The sequence below is a fragment of the Bos mutus genome, chromosome 14, assembly GCF_027580195.1.
Source record: "Bos mutus isolate GX-2022 chromosome 14, NWIPB_WYAK_1.1, whole genome shotgun sequence".
Classification (NCBI taxonomy): Eukaryota; Metazoa; Chordata; class Mammalia; order Artiodactyla; family Bovidae; genus Bos; species Bos mutus.
In genome coordinates this window covers 26069826-26090529 of record NC_091630.1, presented here as the reverse complement: position 1 = coordinate 26090529, position 20704 = coordinate 26069826, and the positions used below count along the sequence as shown (strand labels likewise).

Below are 20704 nucleotides of genomic sequence, written 5' to 3'. Positions count from 1 at the left end.
TAAGTTAACAGGTCACTTCAAAATTTCAATCCAAAACAACCTTCTCCAAAGCACACTATAATAAAACTGTCTAAAATCAAAGAGAGAATTTTTAAAGCAACCAGAAGAAAAAAAATTATTCCCATAAAAGGGAACCCTGATAAGGTTATCAGTGGACTTCTCAAAAGAAACCTTGGAGGATGGTAGAGAGTAAGATGACAAATGCAAAGTGCTGAAAGAAAAAAAACTGCCAACCACAAATACTTTACCTGGCAAAACTGTCCAGAAATGGAGCAACGTAGGCAACATAATAAAGGTGAGATAAACACTTTCCCAAAAAACAAAAGCTGAGGGAGTTGATCATCACTAGACATGCCTTACAAGAAATGCTGAAAGGAGTTCTTCAACCTGAAATGAAAAGATCCTAATTAGTAAGACAAAAACATGAAAATATATAACATATTGGTGATGCATATAGTATAGATTCAGAATACTCTAATACTATGATATGGTGGTGTGCCAACCATTTAACTCTACAATGAAAGTTAAAGGAAAAAATAGTAAACATAGCTATAGCTATTCCAATTTGTTAACAGATACACAATATAAAAAGATATAAATTGTGACATCAAAAAATAAAAATGTGGGGCAAGCAAAAAAGGGTAGAGTTTTGTATACACTCCAAATTAAGTTGTTATCTACTTAAAATAGACTGCTATATCCATTACAAGGTTTTATGTAAGCCTCAGGATAAACGCAAAACAAAAAACAATGAGGGATACACACAACATAAAGAGAAAGGGATCAAAGTATTGCTGCTGTTCAATTGCTCAGTCATGTCCAACTCTTTGGGGCCCCATGGAATGCAGCATGCCAGGCTTCCATGTACTTCACCATCTCCCAGAGCTTGTCCATTATTGAGTCAGTGATGCCATCCAACCATCTTGTCCTCTGTCATCCCCTTCTCCTGCCTGAAGTCTTTCCTAGGATCAGGGTCTTTTCAGATGAGTCAGCTCTTTGCATCAGGTGACCAAAGTATTAGAGTTTCAGATTCAGCACCAGTCCTTCCAATGAATATTCAGGACTTATTTCCTTTAGGATTGACTGGTTGGATCTTCTCACAGTCCAAGTGACTCTCAAGAGTCTTCTCCAACACCACAGTTCTAAAGCATCAATTCTTTGGCACTCAGCTTTCTTTATAGTCCAACTCTCACATCCATACATGACCACTGGAAAACCCACAGCTTTGTCTAGATGGACCTTTGTCGGCAAAATAATGTCTCTGCTTTTTAATATGCTGTCTAGGTTGGTCATAGCTTTTCTTCTAAGGAGCAAGCGTCTGTTAATTTCATGGCGGCAATCACCATCTACACTGATTTTGGAGCCCCAAAAAATAAAGTCTCTCACTGTTTCCATTGCTTCTCCATCTATTTGCCATGAAATGATGGGACTGGTTGCCATATTCTTTGTTTTTTGAATGCTGAATTTTAAGCCAACTTTTTACTTTCCTCTTTCACTTTCATCAAGAGGCTCTTTAGTTCTTCTTCACTTTCTGCCATAAGGGTGGTGTCATCTGCACATCTGAAGTTATTGATATTTCTTCCAGCAATCTTGATTCCAACTTGTGCTTCATCCAGCCTGGAATTTTGCATGATGTACTCTGCATATAAGTTAAATAAGCAGGGTGACAATATACAGACTTGACACACTCCTTTCCCGATTTGGAACCTGTCTGTTGTTCCATGTCCGTTCTAACTGTTGCTTCTTAACCTGCATACAGGTTTCTCAGGAGACTAGTACTCCCATCTCTAAGAATTTTCCACCATTTGTAGTGATCCACACAGTCAAAGGCTTTGGCATAGTCAATAAAGCAGATGTTTTTCTGGAACTCTTTAGCTTTTTTGATGATCCAACGGATATTGGCAATTTGATCTCTGGTTCCTCTGCCTTTTCTAAATCCAGCTTCAACATCTGGAAGTTCACAGTTCATGTACTGTTGAAGCTTGGCTTGAAGAATTTTGAGCATTACTTTGCTAGCATGTGAGATAAGTGCAATTGTGTGATAATTTGAGCATTCTTTGGCATTGCCTTTCTTTGGGATTGGAATGAAAACTGACCTTTTCCAGTCCTGTGACCACTGCTGAGTTTTCCAAATTTGCTGGCACATCGAGTGCAGCACTTTCAGTTTCATCTTTTAGGATTCGAAATAGCTCAACTGGAATTCCATTACTTCCACTAGCTTTGTTTGTAGTTATGCTTCCTAAGGCCCACTTGACTTTGCATTCCAAGATGTCTGGCTCTAGGTGAGTGACCACAACGTTGTGGTTATCTGGGCCATGAAGACCTTTTTTGCATAGTTCTTTTGTGTATTCTTGCCATCTCAACATCTTCTGCTTCTGTTAGGTCCATACCTTTTCTGGCCTTTATTGTGCCCATCTTTGCCTGAAATGTTCCCTTGGTATCTCTAATTTTCTTGAAGAGAACTCTGTTCTTTCCCATTCTATTGTTTTCCTTTATTTCTTTGTATTGATCATAGAGGAAGGCTTTCTTGTCTCTCCTTGCTATTCTTTGGAACTCTGCATTCAGACAAGTACTTTTCTCTACTGCATACTTGTATAATGCTGTGAGAGTAAATCTTAAATGTTCTCACAACAAAAAAATACTAATTATAAGAGGTTAAGGATGTGTTATTTAACCTTATTGTGTTAAACAGTTTGTAATATATACATGTATCTAATTATTACATTGTATATCTTAAATTTACACAATGTTATATGTCAGTTATATTTTAACAAAGTTGGGGGGGCAGGAAGCAAAAAAAGAAATGTCAATGCTTTTTAACACTGCCTAGTTAAAAGAACCTATAGGCCTCTATATCTTATACAGTGTTTCCTCAATAAAGATATTTAGATCTATGGATAAATCTAAAAAATGCTTTCATATTTTTTTCACCAAGAAAAAAAAGCATGTTTCATGTCTACCTGAAAAAACACAAGAGGCCAAATAAAATGCTCTTTTCTTTCACATTTTATCAGCATTTGAAAAATTTTACCTATGTGTATGTTTAAATTTCTAGCATCAGTCCTTACTCAATGTCTTCCACAATTATACTTAAAAATTCATTGAACACAAGATTAATGCTTATACTTATGTATATACCCAAACTCATTATTTATATTATTTCTCAAATACTTCCATAATTATTTCTGTTGGTAGTAGCATGTTAAGATTACCTAATGTAATTGGATCAGGTTTTAAAAACTGTAACTCCTAAACTTGATTTGTTAACCATCTCAACAGGGCACATTATGTAAACTGCTTAATATGGAACTACTGAAAAATAGTCAATTTTACAGAAAGCAATATTAAGACAGTTACATATCAAAACAGAGTATATGAAAAATTCCACAATTATAATATTTAGCTTGATTTTGATAAAAATGTGCCTACATTTTATTGTTTAAAATAATAAAACCAGTCTAGATGTTTTTACACTTTAAAAGTTATAAAATTTACTCTAGGTGGCGTACTTCTATAAGCGTGCAGCAAGAAAAGAATACAATTGAAAATCATTTTTTGTTATTTCTAATCAGTGACTGTTAAATTCAAAAACTAGTCTAGTGATATTTGGTATTTGTTAGTAGAAAATTAAGTTTAAAGTTGCTTAGCTAAATTGGGATATAATTCATGACAGAAAATTTTGTATTATGATTCTCTTTAAACTGGTAAATATTTCCCTGTGTGAAAACTTTGGAGAAATCATATGCAGAAAAATGAAATATTTAGCAGTAAACACCTACATGGAAAAACAAACAATATTGTATTAAACTATTTTTTATGTATTTAAAACTTATTTTTTAAAACTTTCTCTCATTCTAATATTCATTATGATTGCATTTGTGCAAGCAGCAGAGTGCTGACTCTTGGGTGCCATTCGTGATGCAGCCACTTGTGATGTAAACATTTAGACCATATCTATTTCCCAACTGCCATTCGTTTTTATAAATCAGTGTATCTATCCTGTTACTTAAAGCTCGTTAGCAAGATCATTTTCTTCATTTTTATCTGGAACCACACAACTTTGACTTCCCTCACGAGAATTGTAGTCATAATTCCAGTATTTTTAATAAAGTCAGACTAGGGGAGGGACACTGGGGAATTATCAACCAATGGAGCTGTGTTGTCTCCAGTTCTCTCTGTCATACTGAGTATGACACGTAGGCCAGTTTAGTGAAACTGGATCCAAAATCAGGTGTCATTTGAGGCCAACTCTTGAAATCACTCTATAGTTACCACTCTGGAGAGCTTCAAATCGATTTTAAATTGATGTGATATTTTGGTACACATTGTTATTACCTAGAGTTTTTAAAGCACATGCTTTTTGAGAAACCTCAACTCTCTTAGTCATTTATCTGACAAATCGTATTTTTACATAATTCTTATCCATGTCATGCAATATTTACGTTGCCTAAAAAGGAATTGAAATTGCAATTAAAGGAGATTCTTAGTAGTTTCTCTCTCCTTTGCTAGTCATAAACTCAGATTTCCTCAGTTATTATCTCTTTTCTATTTGGAATGTTCATTACTATTTGGACATCTGCAAGTATGTATTTTCTTATTAAAGACTTATTCATCAAATTAGTCCAAGTTTGTTTTGGTGGCAGCATTTTGTTGAAGTAGAAGAATTTTTCCAGGGCTTAGACTTGAAAATGGTTTGTACATTCTTATTATGTTTGTATTTTTATATTAAATAGTAGAGATGCAAATTACCTTATTGGAATTCCATCATTTTTGGCTTAAATGGTTTGTTACAGTATGCTTCTAATTTAACTTGGGGCATCAAGATCTTTCTAATTAACTGTATTTTTACATTAAGAAACAATGAGTATAGAAGACTTGATTTATTCTTGCTTTCTACTGTGTCTACTGCAATGCAAAGCCCATATCTTCTACATCTCATTGTGATTATTACAATTGTGTGCAAAAGGAAATACAAATATATAAATGGAGAGAGATGTATACATGAACATCTGTGTCTATGTGTAGATTTCATGCTAAAAACTGTAATGCCAATAGTGGGCCAAAACAGATAAGAGTCTCAGATCTCATATAATTAAAGAACTACTGGGGGAGAAAATCACCTGAAAATATAATTAAAGTGACAAATGCTCCAAATATAAGGTATGTGATAATATAAAAGTATGACAAACCATTTTCTAGAAAGGCTAAACACTTGACATTTTAAAGTTGTTCAGCATAATCATCAGCACATAGAGTTATCAGTCCTATTTTAGCCAGTCTAATAGGTATTCTTTACAGCTGCAATTTGGACTTCCTTATTAATAGCTAATTACATTGAACATGAACATCTTTTCACCTACCACCATTACAGTAGCCTCTTCGTTGAGGTGTCTGTTCTTCTACCCATTTTCTAATTGGGATTCTTTTCTTACTATGAACTTCTGCTTTATTGACTATGCCAAAGCCTTTGATTGTGTGGACCACATCAAATTTTCCACCAATCTGGAAAATTCTTATAGACGGTAACACCAGACCACTTGACCTGCCTCTTGAGAAATCTGTATGCAGGTCAGGAAGCACCAGTTAGAACTGGACATGGAACAACAGACTGGTTCCAAATAGGAAAAGGAGTACATCAAGGCTGTATGCTGTCACCCTGCTTATTTAACTTATATGCAGAGTACCTCATGAGAAACGCTGGGCTGGAAGAAGCACAAGCAGGAATCAAGATTGCCGGGAGAAATATCAATAACCTCAGATATGCAGATGACACTACCCTTATGGCAGAAAGCGAAGAAGAACTAAAGATCCTCTTGATGAAAGTAAAAGAGGAGAGTGAAAAACTCAACATTGGCTCAAAACTCAACATTCAGAAAACTGAGATCATGGCATCTGGTCCCATCATTTCATGGGAAATAGATGGGGAAACAGTGCAAACAGTGACAGACTCTATTTTCTTGGGCTCCAAAAATCACCGAAGATGGTGACTGCAGCCATGAAATTAAAAGACACTTGCTCCTTGGAAGAAAAGTAATAACCAACCTACACAGCATATTAAAAAGCAGAGACATTACTTTGCCGACAACCGTCCATCTAGTCAATGCTATGGGTTTTCCAGTAGTCATGTATGGATGTGAGACTTGGACATAAAGAAAGCTGAGTGCTGAAGAATTGATGCTTTTGAACTGTGGTGCTGGAGAAGACTCTTGAGAGTCCCTTGGACTGCAAGGAGATCCAATCAGTCCATCCTAAAGGAGATCAGTCCTGAATATTCATTGGAAGGACTGATGTTGAAGCTGAAACTCCAGTACTCTGGCCACCTGATGTGAAGAACTGACTCATCTGAAAAGCCCCTGATGCTAGGAAAGATTGAAGGCAGGAGAAGGGGACAACAGAGGATAAGATGGTTGAATGACATCACCAACTCAATGGAGGAGTTTGAGTAAACTCTGTGAGTTGGCTATGGACAGGGAGGCCTGGCATGCTGCAGTCCATGGAGTTGCAAGGAGTCGGACATAACTGAGCAACTGAACTGAACTGATTGAATTTTGAAAGTTCTTTAGATATTCTGGACACAAGTCATTTACTGAATATATCTACAAACATTTTCTGTCTGTGGCTTGTCTTTCCACTTAACAGGGTTCTTCTCAGAACAAAACATTTTTACTTTTTACAAGATCAATTTATTCATATTTTTCAAAAAGGATTATATCTAGCCACTTGAAGAATTCTGGCCTAACCTTGGGAGATCTAAGTTGAGGGATTTTTCTTTTTTGCTATAAACTTCCAATTGTTCCAACACTATTTAAATTTTCCCAGCATAATTCCTCCTTAATTTGCCATACTGGTGTGAGTTTATTCTGGACTCCACATTTTCTTTCACTGCTGTGTTTGTCTATCCCTCTGGCTTTGCACACAATCAGTATCAATACTATACTCTCCTGATGGTGTGGTAGCTATATAATAAACCTTAATATTTTGCAGTCTGATTCCTTCATCTTAAAAATTGTGTAGGCTGTTCTTGTTTCTCTGCCTTTTCAAATAAATTTTAGAAAGTCTATCTATCTACAAAGAATTCTGGGATTTTGATCAGATCAGTCGCTCAGTTGTGTCCAACTCTTTGCGACCCCATGAATCGCAGCACGCCAGGCCTCCCTGTCCATCACCAACTCCCGGAGTTCACTCAGACTCATGTCCATCGAGTCAGTGATGCCATCCAGCCATCTCATCCTCTGTCGTCCCCTTCTCCTCTTGCCCCCAATCCCTCCCAGCATCAGAGTCTTTTCCCACAGATCATTTGAGGGACAGCTGACATCTTCACTATGTTGGAATATGGTACATCTCTCCATTTATTTAGCTCTTCTTTCATTAGCATTTATAGTTTTCAACAAACATATCTCATTTTCTTAAATTTATACTTAATATTGTATGTTTTTAGCAACTGTAAATGATGTCATTTATAGCATATAAAAATAAAAGTTTCATTGGCCTTGTATTATTTGGTGATCTTACTAAACTCATTTATTAGTTCCAGGATGTTCTTGGAGAGTTCCAGGGATTTTACATGTAGACCACTAGGTTATCTGTAAATCTGAGTTTTACTTCTTCCTTTCCAGGCTGTATACTTTTTATGCCCTTCTCTTACTGCACCAGCTAAGTCATCAAGTACTGTATCAAACAGACATGGTAAGTGCATATCCTTCTTATTTCCAAATTAATGTTTAGATTTCATTACATACCATGCTACATGCAAATTTTATACCTTTTTCATCATAAATGGGTATTTAATTCTGTCAAATGGTTTTTTTGTATCAATATAATCACATGGCTTTTATTTTCTTCTTAGTATGATAAATTACGTTAACAAATTTTCAAATAGTAAAGCAAGAGTCTTGCATATCTGGGATAAACCCCACTTTGTTGTGTTAAAAACTCAAATGTCTTTTCATGGTGAATGGATTACCAGACTGCGATGCATCTATACAATGAAATATTACTTAAAAATAAAAACTACTGAGACATACAGCACTGATAGAGCTAAGGGAAACATACCCAGTGAAAGAAGCCAGACTCAATATGTTACAAATTGTATGACTCCACTGACAAAACATTTTTACAGTGAGAAAATTATAGCAACAGAGAAAAACAATCAGTGGATAGTAGCTATTAGTGATAGATGAGGGTGTAGTATGTAACTATTAACAAGTAGCAAGGAGTTCCTTTGAGATATATATTCTATATCCTGATTGTGGTGATGGTATCATAAATCTACATATGAAACTACATAAAGAGGAAAAAAAAAAAGGTAAGCATGTAAAAATTATGAGATCTGAATAAAATCTGTACCTGAGTTAACAGCAGTGCTGCAATGTCAATTTCTGGGTTTGACAATCTACTAAGGTTACATAAGATAATAGGAAGAAGCTTACCGGTACACAGGAACTCTGTATTGTTTTTGCAACTTGTTGTGAGTTTTTTAAAGTATTTTAAAAGACATTATTTAAAAATATACAGTAAGAAAAAAAAAAAAAAGAGGGACATGACCTCTGAAAGATGAGTTCAGGGAAGGCTTTATTTCATACAGAGGGAACAAGTACCAAGTTTATGGAAGAAAGACGTGTAACAAGGCCATGGAATTTAAGTGTAACTAAATCCAGAAATAAAGGGGAAGAGGAAAGTAGTTTACAATTAAGAAAATCTGAATCTTCCTTCTTGGTTCTGATTTCACATAGAACGTCAAAGGTCACATTTAAGGCATCAAATGGGAAATAACTGACGAGTTTTAAAGAGAGGAAGGGTAAAAAGTTATTATTAGTGATGTTTTGTCACATTTTAATTGTAGTGATGAACTGACTGGGGAAAGTGATGATGATATCTAGCTACTGTTGCAGTCCAGGAGTCAGATAATGGTAGCTTGGTCTAGGGTGCTCGTGGCAATAGAAATGGAGCAGAATGTATACACTTGAGATGAATCATAGAACATAAGAGGAATGGAACATGGCTATGATTTAAAAGACTGAAAATGTCCATTAGATTGGTGACATGGAACTAAACTATTTCAAAGGAACGATGTGGGGTGAAGGGGGGGAGTTGGGGGTGCCAGACTGGAGCAATTTAAGAATGGGAAAATAGACATGAGTTCAACAAGTGAGGAAATCTGGCAGTAAAAAAAAAAAAAACCAGAGAAAGGAGTAGTAGCTGCAAGTGAATTGTGGAAATGAAGGAAGATGTTTTAAAAAGTGGTAGAAAATTAAACATATTTTAGTGTTAATAGGAAAGAAACTAGCTGAAATAAAAAGAAAAAGGTATAGTGAAGAAAAGAAAATAGTTAAAGGACAAATGTGAAGAAAAGAAATGAAGTTTTGGAGAAGTCAGGATGCTCTTGCAGCAAAAGAAAGGGTGGCAAATTCATGAAATTAAAGTATGGCTGAAGTATAAAAAATGAGGAAGACAGTGGTGGGAAACAGCTCAAAAATGAGTAGGGCTACTTTCTTCTACTCTAGGAGGAAAAGAGGTGAAGTTGCACACAAGAATATCTGATACAGCTTATGATCTCTCTTTTTCTCTGTGAAATAGTAAGAGAGCTATGATAGCTAACTAGGGATACCTTAATAAAGTACACAGAGGACTGAGTGTCTTAAAAAAACAGAAATTTATTTCATCACAGTTCTAAAGGCCAGAAATCCAAGATCAGGGTATCAGCAGAGCTGGTTTCTTCTGAGGAAACACTCTTTGGCTTGTAGATGGACATCTTCTCTTCGTCTTTCCATGGTGCCTCCTCTGTATGTTTGTGTCCTAATCTCTCCTTATAAAGATATCAATCATATTGGATTAGGGCTCAGCAATATGACTCAATTTTACTTCATGACCACTTTAAAGACTCAATTTCCAAATAAAGTCACATTCAGAGGCACCAGGGATTAGAACTTCAAATATTAAATTGGGGTAGGGTGGGGAGAGACACAATTCAGCCTATAACAAGAGGTTACTTGCCAAGAATGAGAAGGGAGATAGGAGAAATTAGAAGTTCAAAGTGAGGAGGTTTGAAATAATTCTAAAACAGTTTGAAATACTTCTCACATTGACTATAAATGAATTATCTTTATTGGGTAATTTCCTTTACATTCAATTTTATCAAAAATGAAAGTCTGGCTTAATTATTCCATTAAAAAATTATTTCACAAGTCAGAAAATCTGAATTCTAGTCCTTTCTCAGCCACCAAGCAATGCCCCTTGGATACATCTGGCTCTCATCTTTATCAAAGAACAACCTATCACAGGCTAGACATATGCCTTGGAATATACTAGAAAGAGGATTGATTTGGGAACCCCTGACATCCTAATCCTATTTCCTGTTCTTTCACAGAAGAGCTTAATTTCTCAGAACCTTACTTCTTCATCCTAAAATCAAATACAACTAAATCTCTCTAATGTCCCTTCTAAACTCTACTATAGTTCTTTGAATGTAAGTGACGTTGCTTTGAGAATCAAGAGATTCTATAATTAAATGAAAAAAAATCTTTGAAATATGTGATTAAAAAATTGTATGCTTCTGGCATATTGAAACATTAATTCTCCATTTCAATTTTTTCTATATCTTCTTCTGTTCCCAAGTCAACGTTATTCTCATGATTAAAGATGTTCTAAATATGCCTTTTTCTCACCTCTGTTGGCTTAAATACTGGGTGTTGAGTTGGAACAAGATAGTACTTCTTTTGTTATATGTAATTATCTACTTAACTTTAAATCATTGAATTCTGAAATAGCATCCCTCACATGTCTAAAATAACAGTTCTGCATTTTAAAAAGAGCTTAATGGTGGATCATTAGTCAGAAATATATATGACTGAAGTAACAAAAAATACAAACAATGGCTTAATAATCAAGTTTATTTTTCTCATGTACTTAGCGCAGAAGCTGGCAATTACTCTTGTTGGTTCAGGTGTTCATCAATGCCATCAGGGACCCAGGGTCCCCATAATCTTTCTGTGGAACCATTTTTAGCTTTAATATTTCATATTTAATTAATTCTCATACTTGCGATTTCATGCTTGTAAGATCTGAAGTCTATAAATTATTACGTATTAACAATATACTTAACAAATTAAAAATTTCTGGAAAGAAGGTGTTAAAATTAGGAAAAAAGTGAAACTAAAGGCTGACAGTTATAAGGGGCACTAAATTATTTATTACACAAATACTGCTGAAGTATACAGTATTCTAGTGACTCACAGAAGGACATTAAAAGGAAAAAGGTAGTGGAATAATATGTGGGCACTATTTTCTTTATCTGAAATGGCTGATTATGTTGAAAATGGTGAATAAATTCATGGGCAAAATCAGTTTATCCTGTGATAACAAATATTAGTTAATAGGAAGTATCGTCATAAGGGAAGAGTTATTTCACATCTGCCCATTATCTATGGCAGAACAAAATGAAAAAAAATGCAAAATGAAAGAATTAGACTAGATGTGGAGAACAATTTGCTAACAGCTCAAAAAATTAAAATGCTGATACTGACAATAGTTCTCTTCCTTCAGACTTCTACTTTATCAATTCTTCTATGATCTCTATTTGCCCTACTGAGCACAATAGCAAGCATACCAGAGTTTCTGTATTACATTGGCAAGTAATTAAAAATTAAGTGTACTTATATATGTAATATTTTGCCTATTTTAAAAACTGATTTATATTAAGTGTTTGAACTTAAAAGTCTGAATAAAGTGCTTTAACTTTCAAGTTCTATTTTATTGCAAAACACACCGAATACTACTAACAGTAGTGTAATGATTGTTCAAAAAAGAAAAAAGAAAGAAATTGTAATTATTACTAAGGAGGTAATGAGACACAAGAATTATAAAATATTTGCTTCTACAAATAGTTTAGATTTCTTATTTTTCCCTAAAGGAAAATAATTAAGTCACTGAAACTCCTTTCATCCCTATTATCTATGCTTTCTAAATAGCCCTTTAAATACTTTAGTGTTGAAAGTTGGATAAATATAACTTTCATAAGGGTTAAATTTGACTATCATAGCATACATGAACCTTAAACCATTTTATAGGTAAAAAATCTCAATTATGTCCCATAGCAAAACAAAATTTCATAAAATGATAATGCTGAACTTTGGAGAATGATATACTTTAACCAAGATCTATCAGAATAACATTATAGCATATAAAATAATAGCACACCGGAATGTAGAGCAAAATTCAACCTGACACTGTAAGACAATGAAATAATTTACCAGAATTTTGCTTCTGTCAACTACATATGCTATGTATTTCCTACCACACACAAAAAAAGGAGTTAACTAGAAATTAAGCTTTAAAACAATATATTCACTATTTGAATATAACAAAAAGAATCTAGAATTTTCATATGCAAGTTTAATAAATTATCAGTTTATTTAACAAGGTTATTTATATATCAGATTGTGGTTTAAGAGCAGTTATATATGTGTGATATGAAAAGAATGATGTCTGATCTGTACGAATCTTATTAAATCCCTTTTCCATGGGCTGTCCCCTTCTACCTGCTTAGTACTAAATGCCATTTCTAGGTTTATATAAACGCGATCTTTACAACTGCCTTCTTAACAGAAAGTCAATATACAAATAGCACTGGGCATCTAGCAAGTCACAAACTAGTGAGCTCAATTTTGCAGTTGTGAAATGTAATGTGAAAGACTTTTTGAAACCTTAAGACTGGGTGATCTGCAGTGTTTCCAACATGTCTTCAACTGCCTTGAGAGAGTATTTGGTTTCCTTCTTACTTCGACCTGCAAACTAATTTTAAAAAAATGCAATTAGGCTTAATTACAGTGGCAGGTACAAAATCACAATCTTACTTTCAAATTGTTAATGAGAGTTAACATTATTTTTATCACTAGCACAAAATCAAGTATGTTCTTTTTCTTCAGTAAAAAATAAACCTGGGGTTTTAAGAACATTTTCATTAAGGAGTCATCTTCAACTGAACTACAAAAACTTCCCTGTAAAATTGACCAGTTTAAATGTTTAAGTAGTATGATAATCTATAAAAACATATATTTGATTTTCAAACTATCCTACCTTTTCAGACCAAAAAACCTTTATGAAAGAAAAAGCATAATTTAGAAACAAAATTGTATTTGTGCAGGAGTGTGGACCATTTCTACTTGTGTGACCTCTAATCAAATTTTTAATTTCAAATAAAGATAAAATATAAATGTAAAGTACTGTTATTTAACATTTTAAAGTTGTAAGATTTCTCTAAAATTTTTTACAGTCGGTTTCAATTTTTAAAAAATTTTCATGTTTTATTAGTTGACTAGATAACGTCACATTTCTATAGTGAAAAGCTATCAAATAAAACTCTATGCTATATGTTGAAGTAATATAAACATGTTTTAAAGAATGCATTTCTAGTTTATTAAGTCATAATTTATTTCATAATACCAAACTGGGAATGGATTTTACAATGAGAACAAAACATAGGGTATTAAATACTATCTTTGAATATTCAAAAAAATTCATGACTTACTAAAATTCAATAAATACGTAATCAGTGGGGAAAATACAGTTGAATACCCCATGCTGATTTCAAAATGTGTTTTCTAACTACACTGACAATTCCCATCATTTATCATTTGACTTAACACTATACATTTACTAGATAAGCATGTTTCCTTGGAAAGGTAGGGGAAGATTTATTATATCTATATTACCTATTTTTCCTCTGGTTAAAGTACTGATCAACATTTTCTACTAGCAACGTATAATATTTTCAAGTTAACATCCAAGCACTCAGTATACTTTCAAGTGACTGATCTTTCCTTCAGATATCAATGCTGTCTTAAGTACTTAGTGCTTGATTTATGATGTGTTCCTTCTCTTTTGTAATTAACTTAATTTGGCAAACTTCATGTGACCTGTTGAGAAAGATTAAGTGATCAAGCACAGGTAACATCATAGAGGAAATAGGCTTCAGGAATTGCTAACCTGCCTCTGACCTCCTCAACTGCAGTTTAACATGATCATTCTCCTAGTTCCTAAACCACTAGTGTCTGTAGTTGAATACTGATTTGACAGAGTAACTATTAATAAAAGAGATTTCTAGAGGAAATGCCAGGGAAAGAAAAAAACTTCTCATAAGAGTCAAGATCACTTTGCCTTTTATAAGACATTACTAATTTAAGGAATTCAAATGCTGAATATACAGGTCATAATTAGAAACTATGGCAATACCACATTTAAAACTTTGCCCTTTCATAATTTCCCCTGGTGAGTAAAGGATGTGGAGTGTGCTTCTTATTTCTATTACCCAGTTGATAGAGTCACTTTCACAAGGACTTACCAAGAACAGAAAGCCTTTTCTTTTACCACTGCCTACCCAAAGTAAACAAGAATGGTCCTAATCAGATATATAAAGGTCTAATTCTAAGAAAAAGCATTCTGGGGGAGGTACAAAATAGGACACTAATTTTTTAAATGGAAAATAAAAATGAAAAAATTATGTAGTGCTGAAGTCATACCAAGTACTTTAACATATAGCATTTTTTTTGGTTTGTACTTAAATGTAATAAAAATAATAATAAACACAAATTTGTGATTTTTAAAATTAGCTTATTTTAGAAAACCACCTACAAAGATTGTCTATCAATGCTACTGACTACTGCAATTCAGAATAAGCCAAACTGACTTATCTGTGTCAGAACAAATAAAAAGAAAGTTGGAAATATAAATCAATCACTTCAAATTTTACCTGACATGCAATTATTTTGTCTATTCTAGAATTATATGGCAATTTAACTGATTAAGCTGGAATCCTATTTTTCCCTCAAATCATGATTTAATTTTCTATTTCCCAAAAGGATAGTAACAGGATCACCTCAGTAATCATAAACTACATACGCACAGACAAATTTAACAGAGTACCAAAGAAGCATTTATCTGGAAAATTATTTTGAGTAGGTTAACATTAAAGTTTTTCATGAGCATTAATCAAACTTGCCCGCCTCTACTGAACATGCTAAACCAATTACCTAATTAAAGAACAAGTAGCAGCCATATTCTGTTTCATTAAGTAAAAACAAAGACAGAAAGGAGTTCTTAAGATCTCATTTTCTCTAATTTTTAAATGCCTAGAAAAACATTACAATAAGGAATACTTATTATATACTTTATACTTGTTTATATGCCTAGACACATCATAAAGTTCTCAATTAGATCCCAGAGATTTATATTACTAAAACATCAATCTCTGAAAGTCATATTGTAGTTTTCCACATTAATCACAAATTTTGCATTTTTTTCATAGATTTTTAAGTAAACTCTTTTTTTCATTGTTTCCTGATGGGTCTTAAAGAAAACTCACCAGAAAGGTCACTCAAATAATAAAAACTTATCAAATTCAAAGGTAAATGATTTCTCCATTGTGATAACTAGGATAAGCTGGGCTAACATTCACAAATTCACATAATTTGTGGAAAATAATATGGGTGAACAAAGTAGTAAGATAAATAAAATGGAGTAGTGGATAGATGAATCTCCAAAACATGGTGAGTGAAAAAAGCCAGGCATGAAATACATAACCAATGATCTCATTTATATATAAAGTTCTGTCAAATCAGTGCTATTCTGCAGTGTGGAATGGGGCTGACTGCAAGGTGGCAGAGGGGTACTTTCTTGGGTGATGGAAACTGTACACCTTGAATGGGGCAGTGGTGAGAGAGAAGTATAATTTGTCAAAACTCAACTGTACACTTAAAATGTCTTATTGTCTATAAATTATACCTCAATAAAGTAGCTAAAAAGAAAAAGGCAAAATAAAACAGAAAGATGGAACTATGAGTCATACAAAAGTGTAATAAATTCCCAAATGACCACATGTTTTTCTTCTCATTGAGAGGTGAAATATTATATCCCCTGAATCTGGGTTGACCATGTGACTTCTTTTGCTCAAAGGAATATTAGCAATATGTGACACAGGCAGATTTCAAAATGCCCTTGTGCACTGGAGTTCACCTGTTCACTGCTCCAGGAACCCTGAAACTTATTCATGTGAGTAAGTCCAAGTTAGCTTGCAAAGTGAGAAATATTTAATACAAGGCCCAGCATTCCCAGCTGACAGAGACCAGCCACCAGATATTTAACTGAGGCCATCAACCAACCACTGGCATGGGGCAGGAAAAAAATAAAGCCCACTGGAGACTAGCAGAATTACTCAACTGAGCCCAAGCCTACATGACACCTACAGATATAAGCAAATAAGTCATTATTTTAAAACAAAATGATAGCAAAGGGCAATGGATACAAATAGTTATGAAATCTGATTCACAGAAAGAAAACCAAAACCTACTGTAGAAAAAGCACAGAGATGAAAGCTTAAAAAGCACTGAAATATTTTACTCAAAACTCACTACTAGTATCTAGAGGCAAAATAAATTTTATACAGTAGGTGGTTCCTGCTGCTGCTGCTTAAGTTGCTTCAGTCGTGTCCGACTCTGTGCGACACCACAGACAGCAGCCCACCAGGCTCTGCCGTCCCTGGGATTCTCCAGGCAAGAACACTGGAGTGGGTTGCCATTTCCTTCTCCATTGCGTGAAAGTGAAAAGTGAAAGTGAAGTCGCTCAGTCGCGACCGACTCGTGGCGACCCCATGGACTGTAGCCCACCAGGCTCCTCCATCCATGGGATTTTCTAGGCAAGAGTACTGGAGTGGCTTGCCATTGTTGAGGGGTATTTTAGGCTGCTACACAGAAATCTGAGATTATCAACCGAGAGATGTTATCTTCCTGGAGTGGTATCCGAGATGACAGAAACTGATAAACAGTCTTTATACTATCCTTTCCTTAGACAAGAAAAGGCAATTTGGAAAGGAAAGATGTGTAAAACACCACTGGGTATCATGGAGTTTAGTGCAAAAGTCAAAGACACGGAGAAAGACGGGGGAAAAATAAAACCCAAACAAAATGAAACTGTAAATTCGGTTACTATGGAGAGCTCTGGGCTTGAAACAGAAAACCAAGTGAAGGCAGGATGTCATCTTGCTCACATGAGAAAATAAACGAAAAGGGAATGGAAACAATAACTGCAGCTTCAGAAACATTTACACCTGATACTTCTCTATAAAGGCAGTAGTACATCGTGGCCATTATGAACATCAAATTTGGAGTCAGATTGTCTCAGTTTGCCTTAATTTCCTCATTTGTAAAATAGGAAAAGTACCTATCTTACAATAAACTTTCTGTTTACTGTTATGGTTGTTACTGTTAATGTAACTGAGATAAAGTGAACTTAGAGCATGCAATTAGTAAGCACAATACAGTGTGTGTAACTGTGATATGGTGAAACATATGTTTCAAATCCTTTAATACTTAGAAAACTTTTATTATGCCCATCTTGCAGATGAAAAGCTAGGCCCTGAGATGGCATGTAATTTGTCCAAGGCCACATAACTAATAAATGTCAGAGAAAAACTCTGAAGCCAGAAGATACAGATCTAGCATCTGTGTTCTCTCTCAACTATTATAAGGTACTAGCTTCAACAGAATGGGACTCAATGACAGAAAACAGAGATAAAAATACTGGAAAGCTGCATAGGAGGAAACTGACCCCTATTTTTACATCATATGTAAAAATCAATTCCAAAATGACTGTAGATCTTAATGTGAAAAGTAGGAGAAAAAAAACTCCAAAAACACACAGGATTATCTTTATGATCATTAGCAAATAATTTCTTAAACAGAATACAAAAAGCACAAACCATAAAGGAAATGATTATGTAGAAGATAATCTTCAGAACTTTTTTCATCAAAATCATTTGAGACTGACTGCAACAAAAGAGTTAAAAAGATATGCTACATTTTCCAGTGGTCATGTATGGATGTGAGAGTTGGACTGTGAAGAAAGCAGAGCACTCAAGAATTGATGCTTTTGAACTGTGGTGTTGGAGAAGACTCTTGAGAGTCTCTTGGACTGCAAGGAGATCCAACCAGTCCTAAAGGAGATCAGTCCTGGGTGTTCTTTGGAAGGAATGATGCTAAAGCTGAAACTCCAGTACTTTGGCCACCTCATGCGAAGAGCTGATTCATTGGAAAAGACTCTGATGCTGGGAGGGATTGGGGGCAGGAGGAGAAGGGGACGACAGAGGATGAGATGGCTGGATGGCATCACCGATTCAACGCACATGAGTTTGGGTGAACTCCGGGAGTTGGTGATGGACAGGGAGGTCTGGCAAACTTCGATTCATGGGGTTGCAAAGAGTCGGACACAACTGCGTGACTGAACTGAACTGTTTGACACATATAAGGAACAAAAGGCCCATAAATCAAAACGCTAAAAAAAAACAAGATAAAAAATCATAACCCAATGGAAAACATAGACTTCATAAAAGAAGATATCCAAACAACCATAAAAATATGAAAAAGTATTCAACCTCACTGGTCATCAGGGAGATATGAAATAAGATCAAGATACCACTACACATACATCATAATGACTAATTACAAAACCTAACAGAAGGAAGTGTTGGTGAGAATGTGCAACTATGAGAACTCTCAAACACTGCTGATGGGACTGTAAACAAGTAACCTGGAAAACAAGCTTTATCTACTTCATTTAGATATATGTACATCCTATGACTCAGTATTTCACTCAAAGGTATACACCCATCAGAAATACTTGTACATATACTCCAAGAGATTTGCACAGCAGTATCAGTGCAGTGTCATTCATAATAGCCCCAAACAAGAAATAATCCAAATGTCTATCAACAGCTGACTAAATACAGTATGGTCATACAATAAACTACAATGAAAATGAATGAACTACACACTTAAAATAAATCTCATAAATAGTGAAATAGGCCAGACAAAATATGTACACAGTGTCTGATTCCACAAAGTTCAAAAAAAGCCAAGACTATGGGATTAAAAATTCATACTTTTGAGAGGGACAGAAGTAGAATTTGAAAAAAGCTATCATAAAGGTTTAGGGTGATATAATGTTTCTATTTATTGTCTGGATACATTGACTTGTGTAATTCATCAGAATGCACCTTTGTGACTTGGGTTTTTTTTCCTACGTATGTTATAATTTAATAAAAATTTATTTTAGAAATATAGTCATACCATGTAAAAAAAAAAGCACTGAGCAGCTAGTTGTTTCCCAAAAATATCTTAAAAACAACGATGTAGTTCGCATACTATTATTTTCATTTTATCCAAGTCTTATTTTTAAATCACAAACTACCCCTCCCTCCCTGCCTCATACTCCCCTGCCTAAGCCTACTCTGTGTGGAACCCCATTACAGATCTGAGCTATCTCAACCTCCATTTGAAGAAGCACAGCCTAGCTAATACTTATAAATATTCTGACTTGCAATATGCCAACAGTTTTATTATATATAATAAAACTATATAAAGGTGACTAAATAGTGTTATTGCAGGGCAATACATTGTTTTAAATTTAAATTTGTTTTTCCTGTGGTTATGTATGGATGTGAGAGTTAGACTGTGAAGAAGGCTGAGCACCGAAGAATCGATGCTTTTGAACTGTGGTGTTGGAGAAGACTCTTGAGAGTCCCTTGGACTGCAAGGAGATCCAACCAGTCCATTCTGAAGGAGATCAGCCCTGGGATTTCTTTGGAAGGAATGATGCTGAAGCTGAAACTCCAGTACTTTGGCCACCTCATGCGAAGAGTTGACTCATTGGAAAAGACTCTGATGCTGGGAGGGATTGGGGGCAGGAGGAGAAGGGGACGGCAGAGGATGAGATGGCTGGATGGCATCACTGACTCAATGGACATGAGTCTGAGTGAACTCCGGGAGTTGGTGATGGACAGGGAGGCCTGGCGTGCTGCGATTCACGGGGTCGCGAAGAGTCGGACACGACTGAGCGACTGAACTGAAATTGTTTTAGTCTCCCCAGTCAAGAGTACAAAAACAAAGAACACCAAAACTAAACCAAAATAACAAGAAACAATTCCAAAAAAAGACATCTTTAAAAAAAAAAACATATATATATACATATATATGTGTGTGTATATATATATATAGCAATTCTTCAAAACCCTAAAAGGTTGTTATTAATATATTAATATTACTGATAGTAGTGGGACCTACAAAAGCTCAACAGCTATGTGGGAGGCACAAGAGGATGCAAAAGAGGACACCTTAGTATTCTATAAGCCACAGAAATGAAAAGAATATGAACTGCTGCTGCTGCTAAGTCACTTCAGTTATGTCCAATTCTGTGCAACCCCATAGACGGTAGCCCCCCAGGCTCCCCCATCCCTGGGATTCTCCAGGCAAGAACACTGGAGTGGGCTGCCATTTCCTTCTCCAATGCGTGAAAGTGAAGTTGCTCAGTCGTGTCCGACTCTTAGTGACCCCATGGACTGCAGTCCACCAGGCTCCTTGGTTCATGGGATTTTCCAGGCAAGAGTACTGGAGTGGGTTGCCATTGCCTTCTCCAGAATATGAACTGATGAATCAGCAAATGGTTTGTAAAATCAGGACAGTCTCAAAGCCTCCAAATCAAAGTATAAAAAAACTGCATGCAAATATGACACTAAACAAATCTATCAATAATGGCCTAAGACCTCAAAGTCCCTGAAATATCCAGCAAACACCCTCTTCCGGAAGGTAAAAAACTTCATACTGAAGGAAAACTTCTGAAACTGAAACCAAATTGAACAGGTCAGAAACACTGAAGTTAA

At 35.0% G+C, this 20704-nt stretch overlaps 1 protein-coding gene across 1 annotated transcript in view; it reads right to left on the bottom strand.

Annotated features, from left to right (window-relative positions):
* Positions 1-9633: 9633 nt before the first annotated feature.
* EMC2 (ER membrane protein complex subunit 2) overlaps positions 9634-20704 on the bottom strand; it is a 52137-nt gene continuing 41066 nt past the window's right edge. Inside the window, exons 11-12 of the mRNA XM_005891736.2 lie at positions 12702-12789; positions 9634-9805 (exon numbers count right to left, since the gene is read on the bottom strand). Coding sequence (XP_005891798.1) covers positions 12703-12789 — 87 coding nt within the window. The 3' untranslated portion in view covers positions 9634-9805; position 12702. The remainder of the gene's footprint in view (positions 9806-12701; positions 12790-20704) is intronic.